The sequence below is a fragment of the Hippopotamus amphibius genome, chromosome 12, assembly GCF_030028045.1.
Source record: "Hippopotamus amphibius kiboko isolate mHipAmp2 chromosome 12, mHipAmp2.hap2, whole genome shotgun sequence".
Taxonomy (NCBI): Eukaryota; Metazoa; Chordata; class Mammalia; order Artiodactyla; family Hippopotamidae; genus Hippopotamus; species Hippopotamus amphibius.
In genome coordinates, this window is record NC_080197.1 from 95,756,538 (window position 1) to 95,782,650 (window position 26,113).

Here is a 26,113-nt window from a genome sequence, read left to right on the forward strand (position 1 = left end):
AAAAAAATTCAACTGAAAAATAATTAATTGGCTAAAATGCAATATTAGTAAAGTAAATATGAACTGTTCTCCATAAATTCTCTCCAGGAGCTCCTGTGTCGCAATGAGTGATAATAGTAAGACAGGAGCTGTTCTTTCTCACCTGTTTGGAATCCAACTCCAGTAGTGCCAGCACCTTCTGTGGAAGCGGTAGTCTCTGCGGGAGGAAATAGGAGAATAGTAAATTCTGGGCATTTGGGATGCTGGGAAGAGGTATCTAGTATTATTTTTTCACAGCAACCCTACAAAAAGCTTCATGTCCTGAATGCCTATAGAGGTATTCTTCTTATTTCAACCTATACCTGTGTTGAAATAAGATTTATACTTATACCTTTAATAAGACAACATATACTTACACTTATACCTTTAAGACAGAAATGCCTGTCTTAAAGGATCTCTCGGCTTTCTGGTAGTAGGCACTGAGTGACAACTGAGTGATACAAGTTGAATGCCCCCCATTCCACAAAGGTAGAATCTAGTGGATCAGGTGGGCAAGTATCAAAATCAAACACTTTATCAGATAAGGACCAGAAAGGGATTTTATATCAGTGAACAAAATCAGAAAAAAATGCCTGTCCTCATGGAGGTTATACTCAAATGTAAATGCTAAGAGAACTCAGAGATGGAACAGTTAAGAAAAAGTGGAACATTCTAAAAAATAAATTTCTTTCTTTTAAAACTGTTAAATTTAAAAGAGACACCAGGATGCGACAAAAGTTAAAAAATTTAATGGAAATGGTAGGTGGTAAATAACACTAATATTCTGAGAAATATGGTACTGCATTTTTATTTAACAAAGAGGGTATTTCTAGGGTTATTTTTGTTTATTTGATTGATTCTGCACGTTTGTACACAACCAGTGTAAAATTTAACTATTATATAAGAGATTCAATATATATTTGCTGTAGAACCTGGACTAACTTATGTAATATCTTTTCTAAATTCTTCCTGATTAAAATGAGATAGCAATACTTATTTAAATACTTAAATGACATAATATGATTAAGGGCATTGCATTATTTAACTGAAATTATTATTAATTATTTTGCCATCTTTAATTAGCCAATGAGCATGAAAAGTCAAAAAATACATCTCACATCCCCTGCTTACTTACCAGTAGTAGTGGATTTTTCTGGTGTGATTGTTGAGCCAGGGGTGGCTCCTATGGAATGTGAGATTAAAAGTAGAAAGTCATGAGCAATGTTCTTATTTTATTGGGACACTACTGGACATTTAACAATGTATCTACTTTGAGTCCAGGTGTTGTAGTTGCAGTACTGGTCTGAAAACACCTAACAAAATATCCAAGGTCCTCAATACCAGATAACTTGGATCAGATTTTCTGATTTCTATACTTATAATACACTAATATCCAATAATGGATATTTATCAGATTTATCAAAAAACCTTACATTGAGTTGTAACTGGGGCCAATAGCTTCCCTTCTCACTCGCCTGATTTTCCAGGTGTAGTTGATCTTGTCCTGCTTTCACTCTTTTCAATAGTTTCTCCATATGGTTCTTCAGTTGTATCTGGTTAAAAGGACAAATGACTATTCTCTTCACATGCTTCATTTTGTAGAAATTATAAACTTACTGCCATTTAAGCAAATTTCAAATTTAGATGTTAATAATAAACCTGGAACACCTCTTAATCATTTTTCCAAAAATTTGGTCCTTGGTTAAATTAACTTCAATCATTATCATAATTTGGGCCTTAGCCATGCTCATGTTGGACCACCAAAGGAGCACCCAGGTGAGTCTTGCCTGCTTGGTTCCCAGAAGTGGTAGCCCCAAAGCTGGATGCTCCAGGATGGGCCTCCACTACCTGCACTACTGGTAGCTCCCACTGACCTACTGATTCCACCTGGTCACAAGAGAAGTAGCAGGGATGAAAACATAACCTTCTTAAGGAGTCTGAGGAATCAATTTAAAACAATAATGTTCTACAAAGTTCCCATCTTTATTCAACAATATGAGTTCGAAATAGTACACTTTTGATAAAATAATATAGTTTAAAATTAGGTCTCTGACCAAATTAAAATTATTTCATTGTCTAAATATAGCTAACTTGACTTGCCTTCATATGTAGTAACCTCACTTCCCGGCTCCCAAGTTGTTCTCCTGGCCCCTGTGGTCATAAAAGTTAATGATCCAGTTGTCCCAGATCCTTCAACCGATGTCCCAGTTGTCTGCGATCCTCCAGGTCTATTTGTCTTCAGTCCTTCAGCTGATGTACCAATTGTCTCTAATACTCCAACTGATGATCCAGTTGTCCCTGAACCTACAATAGATGTTTGTGTTGTCCACGTCACTCCAGATGATAGTCCAGTAGTCCCTAAACTTACAACAGAGGTTTTAGTGGTTCTTGTCAATCCATATGTTGATCCAGTTGTCCCTGATCCTTCAGCTGAGGATCCACTTGTTTTTGATCCTATACCAGTGGTCACTGTTTCTCCAAAAGATGGCCCTGTTGTCTCTGAACCTACAAGAGATGTCCTAGTGGTTTTTGTCAATCCATATGTTGATCCAGTTGCCCGTGATCCTTCAGCGGATGATGCACTTGACCCTGATCCTATAATAGTGGTCCGTGTGTCTCCAGCTGATGTACCAGCTGTCTCTGAAACAACAACAGAGACTCTAGTCATTCTTGTCAGTCCAGCTGTTGATCCAGTTGTCCCTGATCCTTCACCTGATGATCCACTTGTTCCTGATGCTATAACAGTGGTTCCTATTGCTCCAGTTAATGGTGCAGTTGTCTCTGAATGTACAACAAGAGGTCCAGTTGTTGCTATTCCTCCTGGTGATGATCTAGGGGTCCCTGAACCTACAACAGAGATTTCAGTTGTTCCTGCCTCTTCAACTGATGCTCCAGTTGTTTCTACTCTGTCAATGGAGGTTCCACTTGCTCCTGATGCTTCAGGCGATGGGACAATTGTCCCTGAAGCCACAAACGAGATTCTAGTTGTTCCTGTTATTAAATCTGTTGATCCATTCGTTCTTGTTCTTTCAGGTGATGATTCACTTGACAATGATCCTATAACTGTGGTCGCTGATCCTCCAGAGGAAGGACCAGCTGTCTCTGAAGATACACCAGATGTTCTAGTGGTTATTATGAATCCACGTGTTGATTCAGTAGCCCATGATCCTTCAGCTGATGATCGACTTCTTCCTGATTCAATAACAGTGGTGCCTATTGTTCCAGATGATGGTTCGGTGGTCCCTAAATGTTCCTCAGATGTTAATGTTGTCCTTGACAATCCAGATGATAGTGTACTTGTCCCTGAACCTATAACAGTTGTACTAGCGGATAGAATCAGTCCACCTGTTGGTTCTGTAGTACCCAATAATTCAGCTGATGATCCCAGTGAACCTGATCCTATAACAGTGATCACGGGTTCTCCCGATGATGCACCAACTGTCTCTGAAACGACAACAGATTGCACACTTGTGCCAGTTTCTGAGGAAAACATAGGAGATGTTCCAGGGGTCCCTGGGGACGCAGCTGAGGGCAAACTGGTCCCGGGTCCTATAGCAGCGGTCCCTGTGGCTCCAGTTGACGGTGCGCTTGTCTCCGAACCAACACCTGCTGGTCCAGTTGCTGCGGACACGCCAGGTGATGATCCAGGGGTCCCTGACGACCCAGATGGGGCCAAGCTGGTTCCTCGTCCTGGAAGACTTGTTCCCGTTGTTCCCGGTAATGACACAGTCGTCTCTGCACTTACAGCGGGGGCTTCGCTTGTCCCCGATGCGCCGGGGATGGCTCTAGTGGGCCCTGAACCTTGCACTGTTGGTGACCCGGTTCCTGATCCTCCAGCAGCAGTCCCCGTTGCTGCAGGCGGTGCTGCCGTGGTCTCGGAACCGATGCCAGGGGGTGCAGTTGATGCTGCTCCTCCAGGCGATGACCCAGGGGTCCCTGAGGCTGCCGACGAGGGCAAACTGGTGCCTGATCCTGTGACACTCGTCCCTGTGCCTCCAGGTAATGGCACACTTGTCTCCGAAGAAAGACCAGGTGGCCCGGTGGGTGCCGATCCCCCAGGTGATGGCCCAGGGCTCCCTGATGCTCCTGGGGATGCTGAACTGGTTCCTAGTCCTAGGACACTCATCCCTGTGCCTCCAGGTAACGACACAGTGGTCTCCGAACCTAGGGCAGGTGGTCCGCTTGTCCCTGACCCTCCAGCTGATGACCCGGGGGTACCTGAGACTCCCGAGGGCGGTGAACTGCTTCCTGATCCGAAGCCACTAGTCCCTGTTGTTCCAGCTAACGGCGCAGTGGTCTCCGAACCTGCACCAGGGGCGCCAGTTGTCCCTGACCCGGACCCTCCAGGTGTTAGGCCAGTGGCCGCTGAACCCTGAGCTGTTGGCAGACTGGTCCCTGACCCTACAGCAGCGGTCCCTGTGGCGGCAGATGACGGTGCAGTCGTCTTTGAACCTGCACCAGGAGCTCCAGTTGCTGCTGATACTCTAGGTGATGATCCAGGCGTCCCTGGGGACGCAGCTGAGGGCAAACTGGTCCCGGGTCCTATAGCAGCGGTCCCTGTGGCTCCAGTTGACGGTGCGCTTGTCTCCGAACCAACACCTGCTGGTCCAGTTGCTGCGGACACGCCAGGTGATGATCCAGGGGTCCCTGACGACCCAGATGGGGCCAAGCTGGTTCCTCGTCCTGGAAGACTTGTTCCCGTTGTTCCCGGTAATGACACAGTCGTCTCTGCACTTACAGCGGGGGCTTCGCTTGTCCCCGATGCGCCGGGGATGGCTCTAGTGGGCCCTGAACCTTGCACTGTTGGTGACCCGGTTCCTGATCCTCCAGCAGCAGTCCCCGTTGCTGCAGGCGGTGCTGCCGTGGTCTCGGAACCGATGCCAGGGGGTGCAGTTGATGCTGCTCCTCCAGGCGATGACCCAGGGGTCCCTGAGGCTGCCGACGAGGGCAAACTGGTGCCTGATCCTGTGACACTCGTCCCTGTGCCTCCAGGTAATGGCACACTTGTCTCCGAAGAAAGACCAGGTGGCCCGGTGGGTGCCGATCCCCCAGGTGATGGCCCAGGGCTCCCTGATGCTCCTGGGGATGCTGAACTGGTTCCTAGTCCTAGGACACTCATCCCTGTGCCTCCAGGTAACGACACAGTGGTCTCCGAACCTAGGGCAGGTGGTCCGCTTGTCCCTGACCCTCCAGCTGATGACCCGGGGGTACCTGAGACTCCCGAGGGCGGTGAACTGCTTCCTGATCCGAAGCCACTAGTCCCTGTTGTTCCAGCTAACGGCGCAGTGGTCTCCGAACCTGCACCAGGGGCGCCAGTTGTCCCTGACCCGGACCCTCCAGGTGTTAGGCCAGTGGCCGCTGAACCCTGAGCTGTTGGCAGACTGGTCCCTGACCCTACAGCAGCGGTCCCTGTGGCGGCAGATGACGGTGCAGTCGTCTTCGAACCTGCACCAGGAGCTCCAGTTGCTGCTGATACTCTAGGTGATGATCCAGGGGTCCCTGGGGACGCAGCTGAGGGCAAACTGGTCCCGGGTCCTATAGCAGCGGTCCCTGTGGCTCCAGTTGACGGTGCGCTTGTCTCCGAACCAACACCTGCTGGTCCAGTTGCTGCGGACACGCCAGGTGATGACCCAGGGGTCCCTGACGACCCAGATGGGGCCAAGCTGGTTCCTCGTCCTGGAAGACTTGTTCCCGTTGTTCCCGGTAATGACACAGTCGTCTCTGCACTTACAGCGGGGGCTTCGCTTGTCCCCGATGCGCCGGGGATGGCTCTAGTGGGCCCTGAACCTTGCACTGTTGGTGACCCGGTTCCTGATCCTCCAGCAGCAGTCCCCGTTGCTGCAGGCGGTGCTGCCGTGGTCTCGGAACCGATGCCAGGGGGTGCAGTTGATGCTGCTCCTCCAGGCGATGACCCAGGGGTCCCTGAGGCTGCCAACGAGGGCAAACTGGTGCCTGATCCTGTGACACTCGTCCCTGTGCCTCCAGGTAATGGCACACTTGTCTCCGAAGAAAGACCAGGTGGCCCGGTGGGTGCCGATCCCCCAGGTGATGGCCCAGGGCTCCCTGATGCTCCTGGGGATGCTGAACTGGTTCCTAGTCCTAGGACACTCATCCCTGTGCCTCCAGGTAACGACACAGTGGTCTCCGAACCTAGGGCAGGTGGTCCGCTTGTCCCGGACCCTCCAGCTGATGACCCGGGGGTACCTGAGACTCCCGAGGGCGGTGAACTGCTTCCTGATCCGAAGCCACTAGTCCCTGTTGTTCCAGCTAACGGCGCAGTGGTCTCCGAACCTGCACCAGGGGCGCCAGTTGTCCCTGACCCGGACCCTCCAGGTGTTAGGCCAGTGGCCGCTGAACCCTGAGCTGTTGGCAGACTGGTCCCTGACCCTACAGCAGCGGTCCCTGTGGCGGCAGATGACGGTGCAGTCGTCTTCGAACCTGCACCAGGAGCTCCAGTTGCTGCTGATACTCTAGGTGATGATCCAGGGGTCCCTGGGGACGCAGCTGAGGGCAAACTGGTCCCGGGTCCTATAGCAGCGGTCCCTGTGGCTCCAGTTGACGGTGCGCTTGTCTCCGAACCAACACCTGCTGGTCCAGTTGCTGCGGACACGCCAGGTGATGACCCAGGGGTCCCTGACGACCCAGATGGGGCCAAGCTGGTTCCTCGTCCTGGAAGACTTGTTCCCGTTGTTCCCGGTAATGACACAGTCGTCTCTGCACTTACAGCGGGGGCTTCGCTTGTCCCCGATGCGCCGGGGATGGCTCTAGTGGGCCCTGAACCTTGCACTGTTGGTGACCCGGTTCCTGATCCTCCAGCAGCAGTCCCCGTTGCTGCAGGCGGTGCTGCCGTGGTCTCGGAACCGATGCCAGGGGGTGCAGTTGATGCTGCTCCTCCAGGCGATGACCCAGGGGTCCCTGAGGCTGCCGACGAGGGCAAACTGGTGCCTGATCCTGTGACACTCGTCCCTGTGCCTCCAGGTAATGGCACACTTGTCTCCGAAGAAAGACCAGGTGGCCCGGTGGGTGCCGATCCCCCAGGTGATGGCCCAGGGCTCCCTGATGCTCCTGGGGATGCTGAACTGGTTCCTAGTCCTAGGACACTCATCCCTGTGCCTCCAGGTAACGACACAGTGGTCTCCGAACCTAGGGCAGGTGGTCCGCTTGTCCCTGACCCTCCAGCTGATGACCCGGGGGTACCTGAGACTCCCGAGGGCGGTGAACTGCTTCCTGATCCGAAGCCACTAGTCCCTGTTGTTCCAGCTAACGGCGCAGTGGTCTCCGAACCTGCACCAGGGGCGCCAGTTGTCCCTGACCCGGACCCTCCAGGTGTTAGGCCAGTGGCCGCTGAACCCTGAGCTGTTGGCAGACTGGTCCCTGACCCTACAGCAGCGGTCCCTGTGGCGGCAGATGACGGTGCAGTCGTCTTTGAACCTGCACCAGGAGCTCCAGTTGCTGCTGATACTCTAGGTGATGATCCAGGGGTCCCTGGGGACGCAGCTGAGGGCAAACTGGTCCCGGGTCCTATAGCAGCGGTCCCTGTGGCTCCAGTTGACGGTGCGCTTGTCTCCGAACCAACACCTGCTGGTCCAGTTGCTGCGGACACGCCAGGTGATGACCCAGGGGTCCCTGACGACCCAGATGGGGCCAAGCTGGTTCCTCGTCCTGGAAGACTTGTTCCCGTTGTTCCCGGTAATGACACAGTCGTCTCTGCACTTACAGCGGGGGCTTCGCTTGTCCCCGATGCGCCGGGGATGGCTCTAGTGGGCCCTGAACCTTGCACTGTTGGTGACCCGGTTCCTGATCCTCCAGCAGCAGTCCCCGTTGCTGCAGGCGGTGCTGCCGTGGTCTCGGAACCGATGCCAGGGGGTGCAGTTGATGCTGCTCCTCCAGGCGATGACCCAGGGGTCCCTGAGGCTGCCGACGAGGGCAAACTGGTGCCTGATCCTGTGACACTCGTCCCTGTGCCTCCAGGTAATGGCACACTTGTCTCCGAAGAAAGACCAGGTGGCCCGGTGGGTGCCGATCCCCCAGGTGATGGCCCAGGGCTCCCTGATGCTCCTGGGGATGCTGAACTGGTTCCTAGTCCTAGGACACTCATCCCTGTGCCTCCAGGTAACGACACAGTGGTCTCCGAACCTAGGGCAGGTGGTCCGCTTGTCCCTGACCCTCCAGCTGATGACCCGGGGGTACCTGAGACTCCCGAGGGCGGTGAACTGCTTCCTGATCCGAAGCCACTAGTCCCTGTTGTTCCAGCTAACGGCGCAGTGGTCTCCGAACCTGCACCAGGGGCGCCAGTTGTCCCTGACCCGGACCCTCCAGGTGTTAGGCCAGTGGCCGCTGAACCCTGAGCTGTTGGCAGACTGGTCCCTGACCCTACAGCAGCGGTCCCTGTGGCGGCAGATGACGGTGCAGTCGTCTTCGAACCTGCACCAGGAGCTCCAGTTGCTGCTGATACTCTAGGTGATGATCCAGGGGTCCCTGGGGACGCAGCTGAGGGCAAACTGGTCCCGGGTCCTATAGCAGCGGTCCCTGTGGCTCCAGTTGACGGTGCGCTTGTCTCCGAACCAACACCTGCTGGTCCAGTTGCTGCGGACACGCCAGGTGATGATCCAGGGGTCCCTGACGACCCAGATGGGGCCAAGCTGGTTCCTCGTCCTGGAAGACTTGTTCCCGTTGTTCCCGGTAATGACACAGTCGTCTCTGCACTTACAGCGGGGGCTTCGCTTGTCCCCGATGCGCCGGGGATGGCTCTAGTGGGCCCTGAACCTTGCACTGTTGGTGACCCGGTTCCTGATCCTCCAGCAGCAGTCCCCGTTGCTGCAGGCGGTGCTGCCGTGGTCTCGGAACCGATGCCAGGGGGTGCAGTTGATGCTGCTCCTCCAGGCGATGACCCAGGGGTCCCTGAGGCTGCCGACGAGGGCAAACTGGTGCCTGATCCTGTGACACTCGTCCCTGTGCCTCCAGGTAATGGCACACTTGTCTCCGAAGAAAGACCAGGTGGCCCGGTGGGTGCCGATCCCCCAGGTGATGGCCCAGGGCTCCCTGATGCTCCTGGGGATGCTGAACTGGTTCCTAGTCCTAGGACACTCATCCCTGTGCCTCCAGGTAACGACACAGTGGTCTCCGAACCTAGGGCAGGTGGTCCGCTTGTCCCTGACCCTCCAGCTGATGACCCGGGGGTACCTGAGACTCCCGAGGGCGGTGAACTGCTTCCTGATCCGAAGCCACTAGTCCCTGTTGTTCCAGCTAATGGCGCAGTGGTCTCCGAACCTGCACCAGGGGCGCCAGTTGTCCCTGACCCGGACCCTCCAGGTGTTAGGCCAGTGGCCGCTGAACCCTGAGCTGTTGGCAGACTGGTCCCTGACCCTACAGCAGCGGTCCCTGTGGCGGCAGATGACGGTGCAGTCGTCTTTGAACCTGCACCAGGAGCTCCAGTTGCTGCTGATACTCTAGGTGATGATCCAGGGGTCCCTGGGGACGCAGCTGAGGGCAAACTGGTCCCGGGTCCTATAGCAGCGGTCCCTGTGGCTCCAGTTGACGGTGCGCTTGTCTCCGAACCAACACCTGCTGGTCCAGTTGCTGCGGACACGCCAGGTGATGACCCAGGGGTCCCTGACGACCCAGATGGGGCCAAGCTGGTTCCTCGTCCTGGAAGACTTGTTCCCGTTGTTCCCGGTAATGACACAGTCGTCTCTGCACTTACAGCGGGGGCTTCGCTTGTCCCCGATGCGCCGGGGATGGCTCTAGTGGGCCCTGAACCTTGCACTGTTGGAGACCCGGTTCCTGATCCTCCAGCAGCAGTCCCCGTTGCTGCAGGCGGTGCTGCCGTGGTCTCGGAACCGATGCCAGGGGGTGCAGTTGATGCTGCTCCTCCAGGCGATGACCCAGGGGTCCCTGAGGCTGCCGACGAGGGCAAACTGGTGCCTGATCCTGTGACACTCGTCCCTGTGCCTCCAGGTAATGGCACACTTGTCTCCGAAGAAAGACCAGGTGGCCCGGTGGGTGCCGATCCCCCAGGTGATGGCCCAGGGCTCCCTGATGCTCCTGGGGATGCTGAACTGGTTCCTAGTCCTAGGACACTCATCCCTGTGCCTCCAGGTAACGACACAGTGGTCTCCGAACCTAGGGCAGGTGGTCCGCTTGTCCCTGACCCTCCAGCTGATGACCCGGGGGTACCTGAGACTCCCGAGGGCGGTGAACTGCTTCCTGATCCGAAGCCACTAGTCCCTGTTGTTCCAGCTAACGGCGCAGTGGTCTCCGAACCTGCACCAGGGGCGCCAGTTGTCCCTGACCCGGACCCTCCAGGTGTTAGGCCAGTGGCCGCTGAACCCTGAGCTGTTGGCAGACTGGTCCCTGACCCTACAGCAGTGGTCCCTGTGGCGGCAGATGACGGTGCAGTCGTCTTTGAACCTGCACCAGGAGCTCCAGTTGCTGCTGATACTCTAGGTGATGATCCAGGGGTCCCTGGGGATGCAGCTGAGGGCAAACTGGTCCCGGGTCCTATAGCAGCGGTCCCTGTGGCTCCAGTTGACGGTGCGCTTGTCTCCGAACCAACACCTGCTGGTCCAGTTGCTGCGGACACGCCAGGTGATGATCCAGGGGTCCCTGACGACCCAGATGGGGCCAAGCTGGTTCCTCGTCCTGGAAGACTTGTTCCCGTTGTTCCCGGTAATGACACAGTCGTCTCTGCACTTACAGCGGGGGCTTCGCTTGTCCCCGATGCGCCGGGGATGGCTCTAGTGGGCCCTGAACCTTGCACTGTTGGTGACCCGGTTCCTGATCCTCCAGCAGCAGTCCCCGTTGCTGCAGGCGGTGCTGCCGTGGTCTCGGAACCGATGCCAGGGGGTGCAGTTGATGCTGCTCCTCCAGGCGATGACCCAGGGGTCCCTGAGGCTGCCGACGAGGGCAAACTGGTGCCTGATCCTGTGACACTCGTCCCTGTGCCTCCAGGTAATGGCACACTTGTCTCCGAAGAAAGACCAGGTGGCCCGGTGGGTGCCGATCCCCCAGGTGATGGCCCAGGGCTCCCTGATGCTCCTGGGGATGCTGAACTGGTTCCTAGTCCTAGGACACTCATCCCTGTGCCTCCAGGTAACGACACAGTGGTCTCCGAACCTAGGGCAGGTGGTCCGCTTGTCCCTGACCCTCCAGCTGATGACCCGGGGGTACCTGAGACTCCCGAGGGCGGTGAACTGCTTCCTGATCCGAAGCCACTAGTCCCTGTTGTTCCAGCTAACGGCGCAGTGGTCTCCGAACCTGCACCAGGGGCGCCAGTTGTCCCTGACCCGGACCCTCCAGGTGTTAGGCCAGTGGCCGCTGAACCCTGAGCTGTTGGCAGACTGGTCCCTGACCCTACAGCAGCGGTCCCTGTGGCGGCAGATGACGGTGCAGTCGTCTTTGAACCTGCACCAGGAGCTCCAGTTGCTGCTGATACTCTAGGTGATGATCCAGGGGTCCCTGGGGACGCAGCTGAGGGCAAACTGGTCCCGGGTCCTATAGCAGCGGTCCCTGTGGCTCCAGTTGACGGTGCGCTTGTCTCCGAACCAACACCTGCTGGTCCAGTTGCTGCGGACACGCCAGGTGATGACCCAGGGGTCCCTGACGACCCAGATGGGGCCAAGCTGGTTCCTCGTCCTGGAAGACTTGTTCCCGTTGTTCCCGGTAATGACACAGTCGTCTCTGCACTTACAGCGGGGGCTTCGCTTGTCCCCGATGCGCCGGGGATGGCTCTAGTGGGCCCTGAACCTTGCACTGTTGGTGACCCGGTTCCTGATCCTCCAGCAGCAGTCCCCGTTGCTGCAGGCGGTGCTGCCGTGGTCTCGGAACCGATGCCAGGGGGTGCAGTTGATGCTGCTCCTCCAGGCGATGACCCAGGGGTCCCTGAGGCTGCCGACGAGGGCAAACTGGTGCCTGATCCTGTGACACTCGTCCCTGTGCCTCCAGGTAATGGCACACTTGTCTCCGAAGAAAGACCAGGTGGCCCGGTGGGTGCCGATCCCCCAGGTGATGGCCCAGGGCTCCCTGATGCTCCTGGGGATGCTGAACTGGTTCCTAGTCCTAGGACACTCATCCCTGTGCCTCCAGGTAACGACACAGTGGTCTCCGAACCTAGGGCAGGTGGTCCGCTTGTCCCTGACCCTCCAGCTGATGACCCGGGGGTACCTGAGACTCCCGAGGGCGGTGAACTGCTTCCTGATCCGAAGCCACTAGTCCCTGTTGTTCCAGCTAACGGCGCAGTGGTCTCCGAACCTGCACCAGGGGCGCCAGTTGTCCCTGACCCGGACCCTCCAGGTGTTAGGCCAGTGGCCGCTGAACCCTGAGCTGTTGGCAGACTGGTCCCTGACCCTACAGCAGCGGTCCCTGTGGCGGCAGATGACGGTGCAGTCGTCTTTGAACCTGCACCAGGAGCTCCAGTTGCTGCTGATACTCTAGGTGATGATCCAGGGGTCCCTGGGGACGCAGCTGAGGGCAAACTGGTCCCGGGTCCTATAGCAGCGGTCCCTGTGGCTCCAGTTGACGGTGCGCTTGTCTCCGAACCAACACCTGCTGGTCCAGTTGCTGCGGACACGCCAGGTGATGACCCAGGGGTCCCTGACGACCCAGATGGGGCCAAGCTGGTTCCTCGTCCTGGAAGACTTGTTCCCGTTGTTCCCGGTAATGACACAGTCGTCTCTGCACTTACAGCGGGGGCTTCGCTTGTCCCCGATGCGCCGGGGATGGCTCTAGTGGGCCCTGAACCTTGCACTGTTGGTGACCCGGTTCCTGATCCTCCAGCAGCAGTCCCCGTTGCTGCAGGCGGTGCTGCCGTGGTCTCGGAACCGATGCCAGGGGGTGCAGTTGATGCTGCTCCTCCAGGCGATGACCCAGGGGTCCCTGAGGCTGCCGACGAGGGCAAACTGGTGCCTGATCCTGTGACACTCGTCCCTGTGCCTCCAGGTAATGGCACACTTGTCTCCGAAGAAAGACCAGGTGGCCCGGTGGGTGCCGATCCCCCAGGTGATGGCCCAGGGCTCCCTGATGCTCCTGGGGATGCTGAACTGGTTCCTAGTCCTAGGACACTCATCCCTGTGCCTCCAGGTAACGACACAGTGGTCTCCGAACCTAGGGCAGGTGGTCCGCTTGTCCCTGACCCTCCAGCTGATGACCCGGGGGTACCTGAGACTCCCGAGGGCGGTGAACTGCTTCCTGATCCGAAGCCACTAGTCCCTGTTGTTCCAGCTAACGGCGCAGTGGTCTCCGAACCTGCACCAGGGGCGCCAGTTGTCCCTGACCCGGACCCTCCAGGTGTTAGGCCAGTGGCCGCTGAACCCTGAGCTGTTGGCAGACTGGTCCCTGACCCTACAGCAGCGGTCCCTGTGGCGGCAGATGACGGTGCAGTCGTCTTTGAACCTGCACCAGGAGCTCCAGTTGCTGCTGATACTCTAGGTGATGATCCAGGGGTCCCTGGGGACGCAGCTGAGGGCAAACTGGTCCCGGGTCCTATAGCAGCGGTCCCTGTGGCTCCAGTTGACGGTGCGCTTGTCTCCGAACCAACACCTGCTGGTCCAGTTGCTGCGGACACGCCAGGTGATGACCCAGGGGTCCCTGACGACCCAGATGGGGCCAAGCTGGTTCCTCGTCCTGGAAGACTTGTTCCCGTTGTTCCCGGTAATGACACAGTCGTCTCTGCACTTACAGCGGGGGCTTCGCTTGTCCCCGATGCGCCGGGGATGGCTCTAGTGGGCCCTGAACCTTGCACTGTTGGTGACCCGGTTCCTGATCCTCCAGCAGCAGTCCCCGTTGCTGCAGGCGGTGCTGCCGTGGTTTCGGAACCGATGCCAGGGGGTGCAGTTGATGCTGCTCCTCCAGGCGATGACCCAGGGGTCCCTGAGGCTGCCGACGAGGGCAAACTGGTGCCTGATCCTGTGACACTCGTCCCTGTGCCTCCAGGTAATGGCACACTTGTCTCCGAAGAAAGACCAGGTGGCCCGGTGGGTGCCGATCCCCCAGGTGATGGCCCAGGGCTCCCTGATGCTCCTGGGGATGCTGAACTGGTTCCTAGTCCTAGGACACTCATCCCTGTGCCTCCAGGTAACGACACAGTGGTCTCCGAACCTAGGGCAGGTGGTCCGCTTGTCCCTGACCCTCCAGCTGATGACCCGGGGGTACCTGAGACTCCCGAGGGCGGTGAACTGCTTCCTGATCCGAAGCCACTAGTCCCTGTTGTTCCAGCTAACGGCGCAGTGGTCTCCGAACCTGCACCAGGGGCGCCAGTTGTCCCTGACCCGGACCCTCCAGGTGTTAGGCCAGTGGCCGCTGAACCCTGAGCTGTTGGCAGACTGGTCCCTGACCCTACAGCAGCGGTCCCTGTGGCGGCAGATGACGGTGCAGTCGTCTTTGAACCTGCACCAGGAGCTCCAGTTGCTGCTGATACTCTAGGTGATGATCCAGGGGTCCCTGGGGACGCAGCTGAGGGCAAACTGGTCCCGGGTCCTATAGCAGCGGTCCCTGTGGCTCCAGTTGACGGTGCGCTTGTCTCCGAACCAACACCTGCTGGTCCAGTTGCTGCGGACACGCCAGGTGATGACCCAGGGGTCCCTGACGACCCAGATGGGGCCAAGCTGGTTCCTCGTCCTGGAAGACTTGTTCCCGTTGTTCCCGGTAATGACACAGTCGTCTCTGCACTTACAGCGGGGGCTTCGCTTGTCCCCGATGCGCCGGGGATGGCTCTAGTGGGCCCTGAACCTTGCACTGTTGGTGACCCGGTTCCTGATCCTCCAGCAGCAGTCCCCGTTGCTGCAGGCGGTGCTGCCGTGGTCTCGGAACCGATGCCAGGGGGTGCAGTTGATGCTGCTCCTCCAGGCGATGACCCAGGGGTCCCTGAGGCTGCCGACGAGGGCAAACTGGTGCCTGATCCTGTGACACTCGTCCCTGTGCCTCCAGGTAATGGCACACTTGTCTCCGAAGAAAGACCAGGTGGCCCGGTGGGTGCCGATCCCCCAGGTGATGGCCCAGGGCTCCCTGATGCTCCTGGGGATGCTGAACTGGTTCCTAGTCCTAGGACACTCATCCCTGTGCCTCCAGGTAACGACACAGTGGTCTCCGAACCTAGGGCAGGTGGTCCGCTTGTCCCTGACCCTCCAGCTGATGACCCGGGGGTACCTGAGACTCCCGAGGGCGGTGAACTGCTTCCTGATCCGAAGCCACTAGTCCCTGTTGTTCCAGCTAACGGCGCAGTGGTCTCCGAACCTGCACCAGGGGCGCCAGTTGTCCCTGACCCGGACCCTCCAGGTGTTAGGCCAGTGGCCGCTGAACCCTGAGCTGTTGGCAGACTGGTCCCTGACCCTACAGCAGCGGTCCCTGTGGCGGCAGATGACGGTGCAGTCGTCTTTGAACCTGCACCAGGAGCTCCAGTTGCTGCTGATACTCTAGGTGATGATCCAGGGGTCCCTGGGGACGCAGCTGAGGGCAAACTGGTCCCGGGTCCTATAGCAGCGGTCCCTGTGGCTCCAGTTGACGGTGCGCTTGTCTCCGAACCAACACCTGCTGGTCCAGTTGCTGCGGACACGCCAGGTGATGACCCAGGGGTCCCTGACGACCCAGATGGGGCCAAGCTGGTTCCTCGTCCTGGAAGACTTGTTCCCGTTGTTCCCGGTAATGACACAGTCGTCTCTGCACTTACAGCGGGGGCTTCGCTTGTCCCCGATGCGCCGGGGATGGCTCTAGTGGGCCCTGAACCTTGCACTGTTGGTGACCCGGTTCCTGATCCTCCAGCAGCAGTCCCCGTTGCTGCAGGCGGTGCTGCCGTGGTCTCGGAACCGATGCCAGGGGGTGCAGTTGATGCTGCTCCTCCAGGCGATGACCCAGGGGTCCCTGAGGCTGCCGACGAGGGCAAACTGGTGCCTGATCCTGTGACACTCGTCCCTGTGCCTCCAGGTAATGGCACACTTGTCTCCGAAGAAAGACCAGGTGGCCCGGTGGGTGCCGATCCCCCAGGTGATGGCCCAGGGCTCCCTGATGCTCCTGGGGATGCTGAACTGGTTCCTAGTCCTAGGACACTCATCCCTGTGCCTCCAGGTAACGACACAGTGGTCTCCGAACCTAGGGCAGGTGGTCCGCTTGTCCCTGACCCTCCAGCTGATGACCCGGGGGTACCTGAGACTCCCGAGGGCGGTGAACTGCTTCCTGATCCGAAGCCACTAGTCCCTGTTGTTCCAGCTAACGGCGCAGTGGTCTCCGAACCTGCACCAGGGGCGCCAGTTGTCCCTGACCCGGACCCTCCAGGTGTTAGGCCAGTGGCCGCTGAACCCTGAGCTGTTGGCAGACTGGTCCCTGACCCTACAGCAGCGGTCCCTGTGGCGGCAGATGACGGTGCAGTCGTCTTTGAACCTGCACCAGGAGCTCCAGTTGCTGCTGATACTCTAGGTGATGATCCAGGGGTCCCTGGGGACGCAGCTGAGGGCAAACTGGTCCCGGGTCCTATAGCAGCGGTCCCTGTGGCTCCAGTTGACGGTGCGCTTGTCTCCGAACCAACACCTGCTGGTCCAGTTGCTGCGGACACGCCAGGTGATGACCCAGGGGTCCCTGACGACCCAGATGGGGCCAAGCTGGTTCCTCGTCCTGGAAGACTTGTTCCCGTTGTTCCCGGTAATGACACAGTCGTCTCTGCACTTACAGCGGGGGCTTCGCTTGTCCCCGATGCGCCGGGGATGGCTCTAGTGGGCCCTGAACCTTGCACTGTTGGTGACCCGGTTCCTGATCCTACAGCAGCAGTCCCCGTTGCTGCAGGCGGTGCTGCCGTGGTTTCGGAACCGATGCCAGGGGGTGCAGTTGATGCTGCTCCTCCAGGCGATGACCCAGGGGTCCCTGAGGCTGCCGACGAGGGCAAACTGGTGCCTGATCCTGTGACACTCGTCCCTGTGCCTCCAGGTAATGGCACACTTGTCTCCGAAGAAAGACCAGGTGGCCCGGTGGGTGCCGATCCCCCAGGTGATGGCCCAGGGCTCCCTGATGCTCCTGGGGATGCTGAACTGGTTCCTAGTCCTAGGACACTCATCCCTGTGCCTCCAGGTAACGACACAGTGGTCTCCGAACCTAGGGCAGGTGGTCCGCTTGTCCCTGACCCTCCAGCTGATGACCCGGGGGTACCTGAGACTCCCGAGGGCGGTGAACTGCTTCCTGATCCGAAGCCACTAGTCCCTGTTGTTCCAGCTAACGGCGCAGTGGTCTCCGAACCTGCACCAGGGGCGCCAGTTGTCCCTGACCCGGACCCTCCAGGTGTTAGGCCAGTGGCCGCTGAACCCTGAGCTGTTGGCAGACTGGTCCCTGACCCTACAGCAGCGGTCCCTGTGGCGGCAGATGACGGTGCAGTCGTCTTTGAACCTGCACCAGGAGCTCCAGTTGCTGCTGATACTCTAGGTGATGATCCAGGGGTCCCTGGGGACGCAGCTGAGGGCAAACTGGTCCCGGGTCCTATAGCAGCGGTCCCTGTGGCTCCAGTTGACGGTGCGCTTGTCTCCGAACCAACACCTGCTGGTCCAGTTGCTGCGGACACGCCAGGTGATGATCCAGGGGTCCCTGACGACCCAGATGGGGCCAAGCTGGTTCCTCGTCCTGGAAGACTTGTTCCCGTTGTTCCCGGTAATGACACAGTCGTCTCTGCACTTACAGCGGGGGCTTCGCTTGTCCCCGATGCGCCGGGGATGGCTCTAGTGGGCCCTGAACCTTGCACTGTTGGTGACCCGGTTCCTGATCCTCCAGCAGCAGTCCCCGTTGCTGCAGGCGGTGCTGCCGTGGTCTCGGAACCGATGCCAGGGGGTGCAGTTGATGCTGCTCCTCCAGGCGATGACCCAGGGGTCCCTGAGGCTGCCGACGAGGGCAAACTGGTGCCTGATCCTGTGACACTCGTCCCTGTGCCTCCAGGTAATGGCACACTTGTCTCCGAAGAAAGACCAGGTGGCCCGGTGGGTGCCGATCCCCCAGGTGATGGCCCAGGGCTCCCTGATGCTCCTGGGGATGCTGAACTGGTTCCTAGTCCTAGGACACTCATCCCTGTACCTCCAGGTAATGACACAGTGGTCTCCGAACCTAGGGCAGGTGGTCCGCTTGTCCCTGACCCTCCAGCTGATGACCCGGGGGTACCTGAGACTCCCGAGGGCGGTGAACTGCTTCCTGATCCGAAGCCACTAGTCCCTGTTGTTCCAGCTAACGGCGCAGTGGTCTCCGAACCTGCACCAGGGGCGCCAGTTGTCCCTGACCCGGACCCTCCAGGTGTTAGGCCAGTGGCCGCTGAACCCTGAGCTGTTGGCAGACTGGTCCCTGACCCTACAGCAGCGGTCCCTGTGGCGGCAGATGATGGTGCAGTCGTCTTTGAACCTGCACCAGGAGCTCCAGTTGCTGCTGATACTCTAGGTGATGATCCAGGGGTCCCTGGGGACGCAGCTGAGGGCAAACTGGTCCCGGGTCCTATAGCAGCGGTCCCTGTGGCTCCAGTTGACGGTGCGCTTGTCTCCGAACCAACACCTGCTGGTCCAGTTGCTGCGGACACGCCAGGTGATGACCCAGGGGTCCCTGACGACCCAGATGGGGCCAAGCTGGTTCCTCGTCCTGGAAGACTTGTTCTCGTTGTTCCCGGTAATGACACAGTCGTCTCTGCACTTACAGCGGGGGCTTCGCTTGTCCCCGATGCGCCGGGGATGGCTCTAGTGGGCCCTGAACCTTGCACTGTTGGTGACCCGGTTCCTGATCCTCCAGCAGCAGTCCCCGTTGCTGCAGGCGGTGCTGCCGTGGTCTCGGAACCGATGCCAGGGGGTGCAGTTGATGCTGCTCCTCCAGGCGATGACCCAGGGGTCCCTGAGGCTGCCGACGAGGGCAAACTGGTGCCTGATCCTGTGACACTCGTCCCTGTGCCTCCAGGTAATGGCACACTTGTCTCCGAAGAAAGACCAGGTGGCCCGGTGGGTGCCGATCCCCCAGGTGATGGCCCAGGGCTCCCTGATGCTCCTGGGGATGCTGAACTGGTTCCTAGTCCTAGGACACTCATCCCTGTGCCTCCAGGTAACGACACAGTGGTCTCCGAACCTAGGGCAGGTGGTCCGCTTGTCCCTGACCCTCCAGCTGATGACCCGGGGGTACCTGAGACTCCCGAGGGCGGTGAACTGCTTCCTGATCCGAAGCCACTAGTCCCTGTTGTTCCAGCTAACGGCGCAGTGGTCTCCGAACCTGCACCAGGGGCGCCAGTTGTCCCTGACCCGGACCCTCCAGGTGTTAGGCCAGTGGCCGCTGAACCCTGAGCTGTTGGCAGACTGGTCCCTGACCCTACAGCAGCGGTCCCTGTGGCGGCAGATGACGGTGCAGTCGTCTTTGAACCTGCACCAGGAGCTCCAGTTGCTGCTGATACTCTAGGTGATGATCCAGGGGTCCCTGGGGACGCAGCTGAGGGCAAACTGGTCCCGGGTCCTATAGCAGCGGTCCCTGTGGCTCCAGTTGACGGTGCGCTTGTCTCCGAACCAACACCTGCTGGTCCAGTTGCTGCGGACACGCCAGGTGATGACCCAGGGGTCCCTGACGACCCAGATGGGGCCAAGCTGGTTCCTCGTCCTGGAAGACTTGTTCCCGTTGTTCCCGGTAATGACACAGTCGTCTCTGCACTTACAGCGGGGGCTTCGCTTGTCCCCGATGCGCCGGGGATGGCTCTAGTGGGCCCTGAACCTTGCACTGTTGGTGACCCGGTTCCTGATCCTCCAGCAGCAGTCCCCGTTGCTGCAGGCGGTGCTGCCGTGGTCTCGGAACCGATGCCACGGGGTGCAGTTGATGCTGCTCCTCCAGGCGATGACCCAGGGGTCCCTGAGGCTGCCGACGAGGGCAAACTGGTGCCTGATCCTGTGACACTCGTCCCTGTGCCTCCAGGTAATGGCACACTTGTCTCCGAAGAAAGACCAGGTGGCCCGGTGGGTGCCGATCCCCCAGGTGATGGCCCAGGGCTCCCTGATGCTCCTGGGGATGCTGAACTGGTTCCTAGTCCTAGGACACTCATCCCTGTGCCTCCAGGTAACGACACAGTGGTCTCCGAACCTAGGGCAGGTGGTCCGCTTGTCCCTGACCCTCCAGCTGATGACCCGGGGGTACCTGAGACTCCCGAGGGCGGTGAACTGCTTCCTGATCCGAAGCCACTAGTCCCTGTTGTTCCAGCTAACGGCGCAGTGGTCTCCGAACCTGCACCAGGGGCGCCAGTTGTCCCTGACCCGGACCCTCCAGGTGTTAGGCCAGTGGCCGCTGAACCCTGAGCTGTTGGCAGACTGGTCCCTGACCCTACAGCAGCGGTCCCTGTGGCGGCAGATGACGGTGCAGTCGTCTTTGAACCTGCACCAGGAGCTCCAGTTGCTGCTGATACTCTAGGTGATGATCCAGGGGTCCCTGGGGACGCAGCTGAGGGCAAACTGGTCCCGGGTCCTATAGCAGCGGTCCCTGTGGCTCCAGTTGACGGTGCGCTTGTCTCCGAACCAACACCTGCTGGTCCAGTTGCTGCGGACACGCCAGGTGATGATCCAGGGGTCCCTGACGACCCAGATGGGGCCAAGCTGGTTCCTCGTCCTGGAAGACTTGTTCCCGTTGTTCCCGGTAATGACACAGTCGTCTCTGCACTTACAGCGGGGGCTTCGCTTGTCCCCGATGCGCCGGGGATGGCTCTAGTGGGCCCTGAACCTTGCACTGTTGGTGACCCGGTTCCTGATCCTCCAGCAGCAGTCCCCGTTGCTGCAGGCGGTGCTGCCGTGGTCTCGGAACCGATGCCAGGGGGTGCAGTTGATGCTGCTCCTCCAGGCGATGACCCAGGGGTCCCTGAGGCTGCCGACGAGGGCAAACTGGTGCCTGATCCTGTGACACTCGTCCCTGTGCCTCCAGGTAATGGCACACTTGTCTCCGAAGAAAGACCAGGTGGCCCGGTGGGTGCCGATCCCCCAGGTGATGGCCCAGGGCTCCCTGATGCTCCTGGGGATGCTGAACTGGTTCCTAGTCCTAGGACACTCATCCCTGTGCCTCCAGGTAACGACACAGTGGTCTCCGAACCTAGGGCAGGTGGTCCGCTTGTCCCTGACCCTCCAGCTGATGACCCGGGGGTACCTGAGACTCCCGAGGGCGGTGAACTGCTTCCTGATCCGAAGCCACTAGTCCCTGTTGTTCCAGCTAACGGCGCAGTGGTCTCCGAACCTGCACCAGGGGCGCCAGTTGTCCCTGACCCGGACCCTCCAGGTGTTAGGCCAGTGGCCGCTGAACCCTGAGCTGTTGGCAGACTGGTCCCTGACCCTACAGCAGCGGTCCCTGTGGCGGCAGATGACGGTGCAGTCGTCTTTGAACCTGCACCAGGAGCTCCAGTTGCTGCTGATACTCTAGGTGATGATCCAGGCGTCCCTGGGGACGCAGCTGAGGGCAAACTGGTCCCGGGTCCTATAGCAGCGGTCCCTGTGGCTCCAGTTGACGGTGCGCTTGTCTCCGAACCAACACCTGCTGGTCCAGTTGCTGCGGACACGCCAGGTGATGACCCAGGGGTCCCTGACGACCCAGATGGGGCCAAGCTGGTTCCTCGTCCTGGAAGACTTGTTCCCGTTGTTCCCGGTAATGACACAGTCGTCTCTGCACTTACAGCGGGGGCTTCGCTTGTCCCCGATGCGCCGGGGATGGCTCTAGTGGGCCCTGAACCTTGCACTGTTGGTGACCCGGTTCCTGATCCTCCAGCAGCAGTCCCCGTTGCTGCAGGCGGTGCTGCCGTGGTCTCGGAACCGATGCCAGGGGGTGCAGTTGATGCTGCTCCTCCAGGCGATGACCCAGGGGTCCCTGAGGCTGCCGACGAGGGCAAACTGGTGCCTGATCCTGTGACACTCGTCCCTGTGCCTCCAGGTAATGGCACACTTGTCTCCGAAGAAAGACCAGGTGGCCCGGTGGGTGCCGATCCCCCAGGTGATGGCCCAGGGCTCCCTGATGCTCCTGGGGATGCTGAACTGGTTCCTAGTCCTAGGACACTCATCCCTGTGCCTCCAGGTAACGACACAGTGGTCTCCGAACCTAGGGCAGGTGGTCCGCTTGTCCCTGACCCTCCAGCTGATGACCCGGGGGTACCTGAGACTCCCGAGGGCGGTGAACTGCTTCCTGATCCGAAGCCACTAGTCCCTGTTGTTCCAGCTAACGGCGCAGTGGTCTCCGAACCTGCACCAGGGGCGCCAGTTGTCCCTGACCCGGACCCTCCAGGTGTTAGGCCAGTGGCCGCTGAACCCTGAGCTGTTGGCAGACTGGTCCCTGACCCTACAGCAGCGGTCCCTGTGGCGGCAGATGACGGTGCAGTCGTCTTTGAACCTGCACCAGGAGCTCCAGTTGCTGCTGATACTCTAGGTGATGATCCAGGGGTCCCTGGGGACGCAGCTGAGGGCAAACTGGTCCCGGGTCCTATAGCAGCGGTCCCTGTGGCTCCAGTTGACGGTGCGCTTGTCTCCGAACCAACACCTGCTGGTCCAGTTGCTGCGGACACGCCAGGTGATGATCCAGGGGTCCCTGACGACCCAGATGGGGCCAAGCTGTTTCCTCGTCCTGGAAGACTTGTTCCCGTTGTTCCCGGTAATGACACAGTCGTCTCTGCACTTACAGCGGGGGCTTCGCTTGTCCCCGATGCGCCGGGGATGGCTCTAGTGGGCCCTGAACCTTGCACTGTTGGTGACCCGGTTCCTGATCCTCCAGCAGCAGTCCCCGTTGCTGCAGGCGGTGCTGCCGTGGTCTCGGAACCGATGCCAGGGGGTGCAGTTGATGCTGCTCCTCCAGGCGATGACCCAGGGGTCCCTGAGGCTGCCGACGAGGGCAAACTGGTGCCTGATCCTGTGACACTCGTCCCTGTGCCTCCAGGTAATGGCACACTTGTCTCCGAAGAAAGACCAGGTGGCCCGGTGGGTGCCGATCCCCCAGGTGATGGCCCAGGGCTCCCTGATGCTCCTGGGGATGCTGAACTGGTTCCTAGTCCTAGGACACTCATCCCTGTGCCTCCAGGTAACGACACAGTGGTCTCCGAACCTAGGGCAGGTGGTCCGCTTGTCCCTGACCCTCCAGCTGATGACCCGGGGGTACCTGAGACTCCCGAGGGCGGTGAACTGCTTCCTGATCCGAAGCCACTAGTCCCTGTTGTTCCAGCTAACGGCGCAGTGGTCTCCGAACCTGCACCAGGGGCGCCAGTTGTCCCTGACCCGGACCCTCCAGGTGTTAGGCCAGTGGCCGCTGAACCCTGAGCTGTTGGCAGACTGGTCCCTGACCCTACAGCAGCGGTCCCTGTGGCGGCAGATGACGGTGCAGTCGTCTTTGAACCTGCACCAGGAGCTCCAGTTGCTGCTGATACTCTAGGTGATGATCCAGGGGTCCCTGGGGACGCAGCTGAGGGCAAACTGGTCCCGGGTCCTATAGCAGCGGTCCCTGTGGCTCCAGTTGACGGTGCGCTTGTCTCCGAACCAACACCTGCTGGTCCAGTTGCTGCGGACACGCCAGGTGATGACCCAGGGGTCCCTGACGACCCAGATGGGGCCAAGCTGGTTCCTCGTCCTGGAAGACTTGTTCCCGTTGTTCCCGGTAATGACACAGTCGTCTCTGCACTTACAGCGGGGGCTTCGCTTGTCCCCGATGCGCCGGGGATGGCTCTAGTGGGCCCTGAACCTTGCACTGTTGGTGACCCGGTTCCTGATCCTCCAGCAGCAGTCCCCGTTGCTGCAGGCGGTGCTGCCGTGGTCTCGGAACCGATGCCAGGGGGTGCAGTTGATGCTGCTCCTCCAGGCGATGACCCAGGGGTCCCTGAGGCTGCCGACGAGGGCAAACTGGTGCCTGATCCTGTGACACTCGTCCCTGTGCCTCCAGGTAATGGCACACTTGTCTCCGAAGAAAGACCAGGTGGCCCGGTGGGTGCCGATCCCCCAGGTGATGGCCCAGGGCTCCCTGATGCTCCTGGGGATGCTGAACTGGTTCCTAGTCCTAGGACACTCATCCCTGTGCCTCCAGGTAACGACACAGTGGTCTCCGAACCTAGGGCAGGTGGTCCGCTTGTCCCTGACCCTCCAGCTGATGACCCGGGGGTACCTGAGACTCCCGAGGGCGGTGAACTGCTTCCTGATCCGAAGCCACTAGTCCCTGTTGTTCCAGCTAACGGCGCAGTGGTCTCCGAACCTGCACCAGGGGCGCCAGTTGTCCCTGACCCGGACCCTCCAGGTGTTAGGCCAGTGGCCGCTGAACCCTGAGCTGTTGGCAGACTGGTCCCTGACCCTACAGCAGCGGTCCCTGTGGCGGCAGATGACGGTGCAGTCGTCTTTGAACCTGCACCAGGAGCTCCAGTTGCTGCTGATACTCTAGGTGATGATCCAGGGGTCCCTGGGGACGCAGCTGAGGGCAAACTGGTCCCGGGTCCTATAGCAGCGGTCCCTGTGGCTCCAGTTGACGGTGCGCTTGTCTCCGAACCAACACCTGCTGGTCCAGTTGCTGCGGACACGCCAGGTGATGATCCAGGGGTCCCTGACGACCCAGATGGGGCCAAGCTGTTTCCTCGTCCTGGAAGACTTGTTCCCGTTGTTCCCGGTAATGACACAGTCGTCTCTGCACTTACAGCGGGGGCTTCGCTTGTCCCCGATGCGCCGGGGATGGCTCTAGTGGGCCCTGAACCTTGCACTGTTGGTGACCCGGTTCCTGATCCTCCAGCAGCAGTCCCCGTTGCTGCAGGCGGTGCTGCCGTGGTCTCGGAACCGATGCCAGGGGGTGCAGTTGATGCTGCTCCTCCAGGCGATGACCCAGGGGTCCCTGAGGCTGCCGACGAGGGCAAACTGGTGCCTGATCCTGTGACACTCGTCCCTGTGCCTCCAGGTAATGGCACACTTGTCTCCGAAGAAAGACCAGGTGGCCCGGTGGGTGCCGATCCCCCAGGTGATGGCCCAGGGCTCCCTGATGCTCCTGGGGATGCTGAACTGGTTCCTAGTCCTAGGACACTCATCCCTGTGCCTCCAGGTAACGACACAGTGGTCTCCGAACCTAGGGCAGGTGGTCCGCTTGTCCCTGACCCTCCAGCTGATGACCCGGGGGTACCTGAGACTCCCGAGGGCGGTGAACTGCTTCCTGATCCGAAGCCACTAGTCCCTGTTGTTCCAGCTAACGGCGCAGTGGTCTCCGAACCTGCACCAGGGGCGCCAGTTGTCCCTGACCCGGACCCTCCAGGTGTTAGGCCAGTGGCCGCTGAACCCTGAGCTGTTGGCAGACTGGTCCCTGACCCTACAGCAGCGGTCCCTGTGGCGGCAGATGACGGTGCAGTCGTCTTTGAACCTGCACCAGGAGCTCCAGTTGCTGCTGATACTCTAGGTGATGATCCAGGGGTCCCTGGGGACGCAGCTGAGGGCAAACTGGTCCCGGGTCCTATAGCAGCGGTCCCTGTGGCTCCAGTTGACGGTGCGCTTGTCTCCGAACCAACACCTGCTGGTCCAGTTGCTGCGGACACGCCAGGTGATGACCCAGGGGTCCCTGACGACCCAGATGGGGCCAAGCTGGTTCCTCGTCCTGGAAGACTTGTTCCCGTTGTTCCCGGTAATGACACAGTCGTCTCTGCACTTACAGCGGGGGCTTCGCTTGTCCCCGATGCGCCGGGGATGGCTCTAGTGGGCCCTGAACCTTGCACTGTTGGTGACCCGGTTCCTGATCCTCCAGCAGCAGTCCCCGTTGCTGCAGGCGGTGCTGCCGTGGTCTCGGAACCGATGCCAGGGGGTGCAGTTGATGCTGCTCCTCCAGGCGATGACCCAGGGGTCTCTGAGGCTGCCGACGAGGGCAAACTGGTGCCTGATCCTGTGACACTCGTCCCTGTGCCTCCAGGTAATGGCACACTTGTCTCCGAAGAAAGACCAGGTGGCCCGGTGGGTGCCGATCCCCCAGGTGATGGCCCAGGGCTCCCTGATGCTCCTGGGGATGCTGAACTGGTTCCTAGTCCTAGGACACTCATCCCTGTGCCTCCAGGTAACGACACAGTGGTCTCCGAACCTAGGGCAGGTGGTCCGCTTGTCCCTGACCCTCCAGCTGATGACCCGGGGGTACCTGAGACTCCCGAGGGCGGTGAACTGCTTCC

At 59.4% G+C, this 26,113-nt stretch overlaps 1 protein-coding gene across 1 annotated transcript in view; it reads right to left on the minus strand.

The window, feature by feature from the left end:
• The window catches only part of MUC19 (mucin 19, oligomeric), a 154,241-nt gene that overhangs the window by 28,655 nt on the left and 99,473 nt on the right, over window positions 1-26,113 (minus strand). Inside the window, exons 55-60 of the mRNA XM_057704185.1 lie at window positions 19,708-19,848; window positions 16,729-16,869; window positions 13,755-13,890; window positions 8,588-8,644; window positions 1,806-1,905; window positions 143-196 (exon numbers count right to left, since the gene is read on the minus strand). Coding sequence (XP_057560168.1) covers window positions 143-196; window positions 1,806-1,905; window positions 8,588-8,644; window positions 13,755-13,890; window positions 16,729-16,869; window positions 19,708-19,848 — 629 coding nt within the window. The remainder of the gene's footprint in view (window positions 1-142; window positions 197-1,805; window positions 1,906-8,587; window positions 8,645-13,754; window positions 13,891-16,728; window positions 16,870-19,707; window positions 19,849-26,113) is intronic.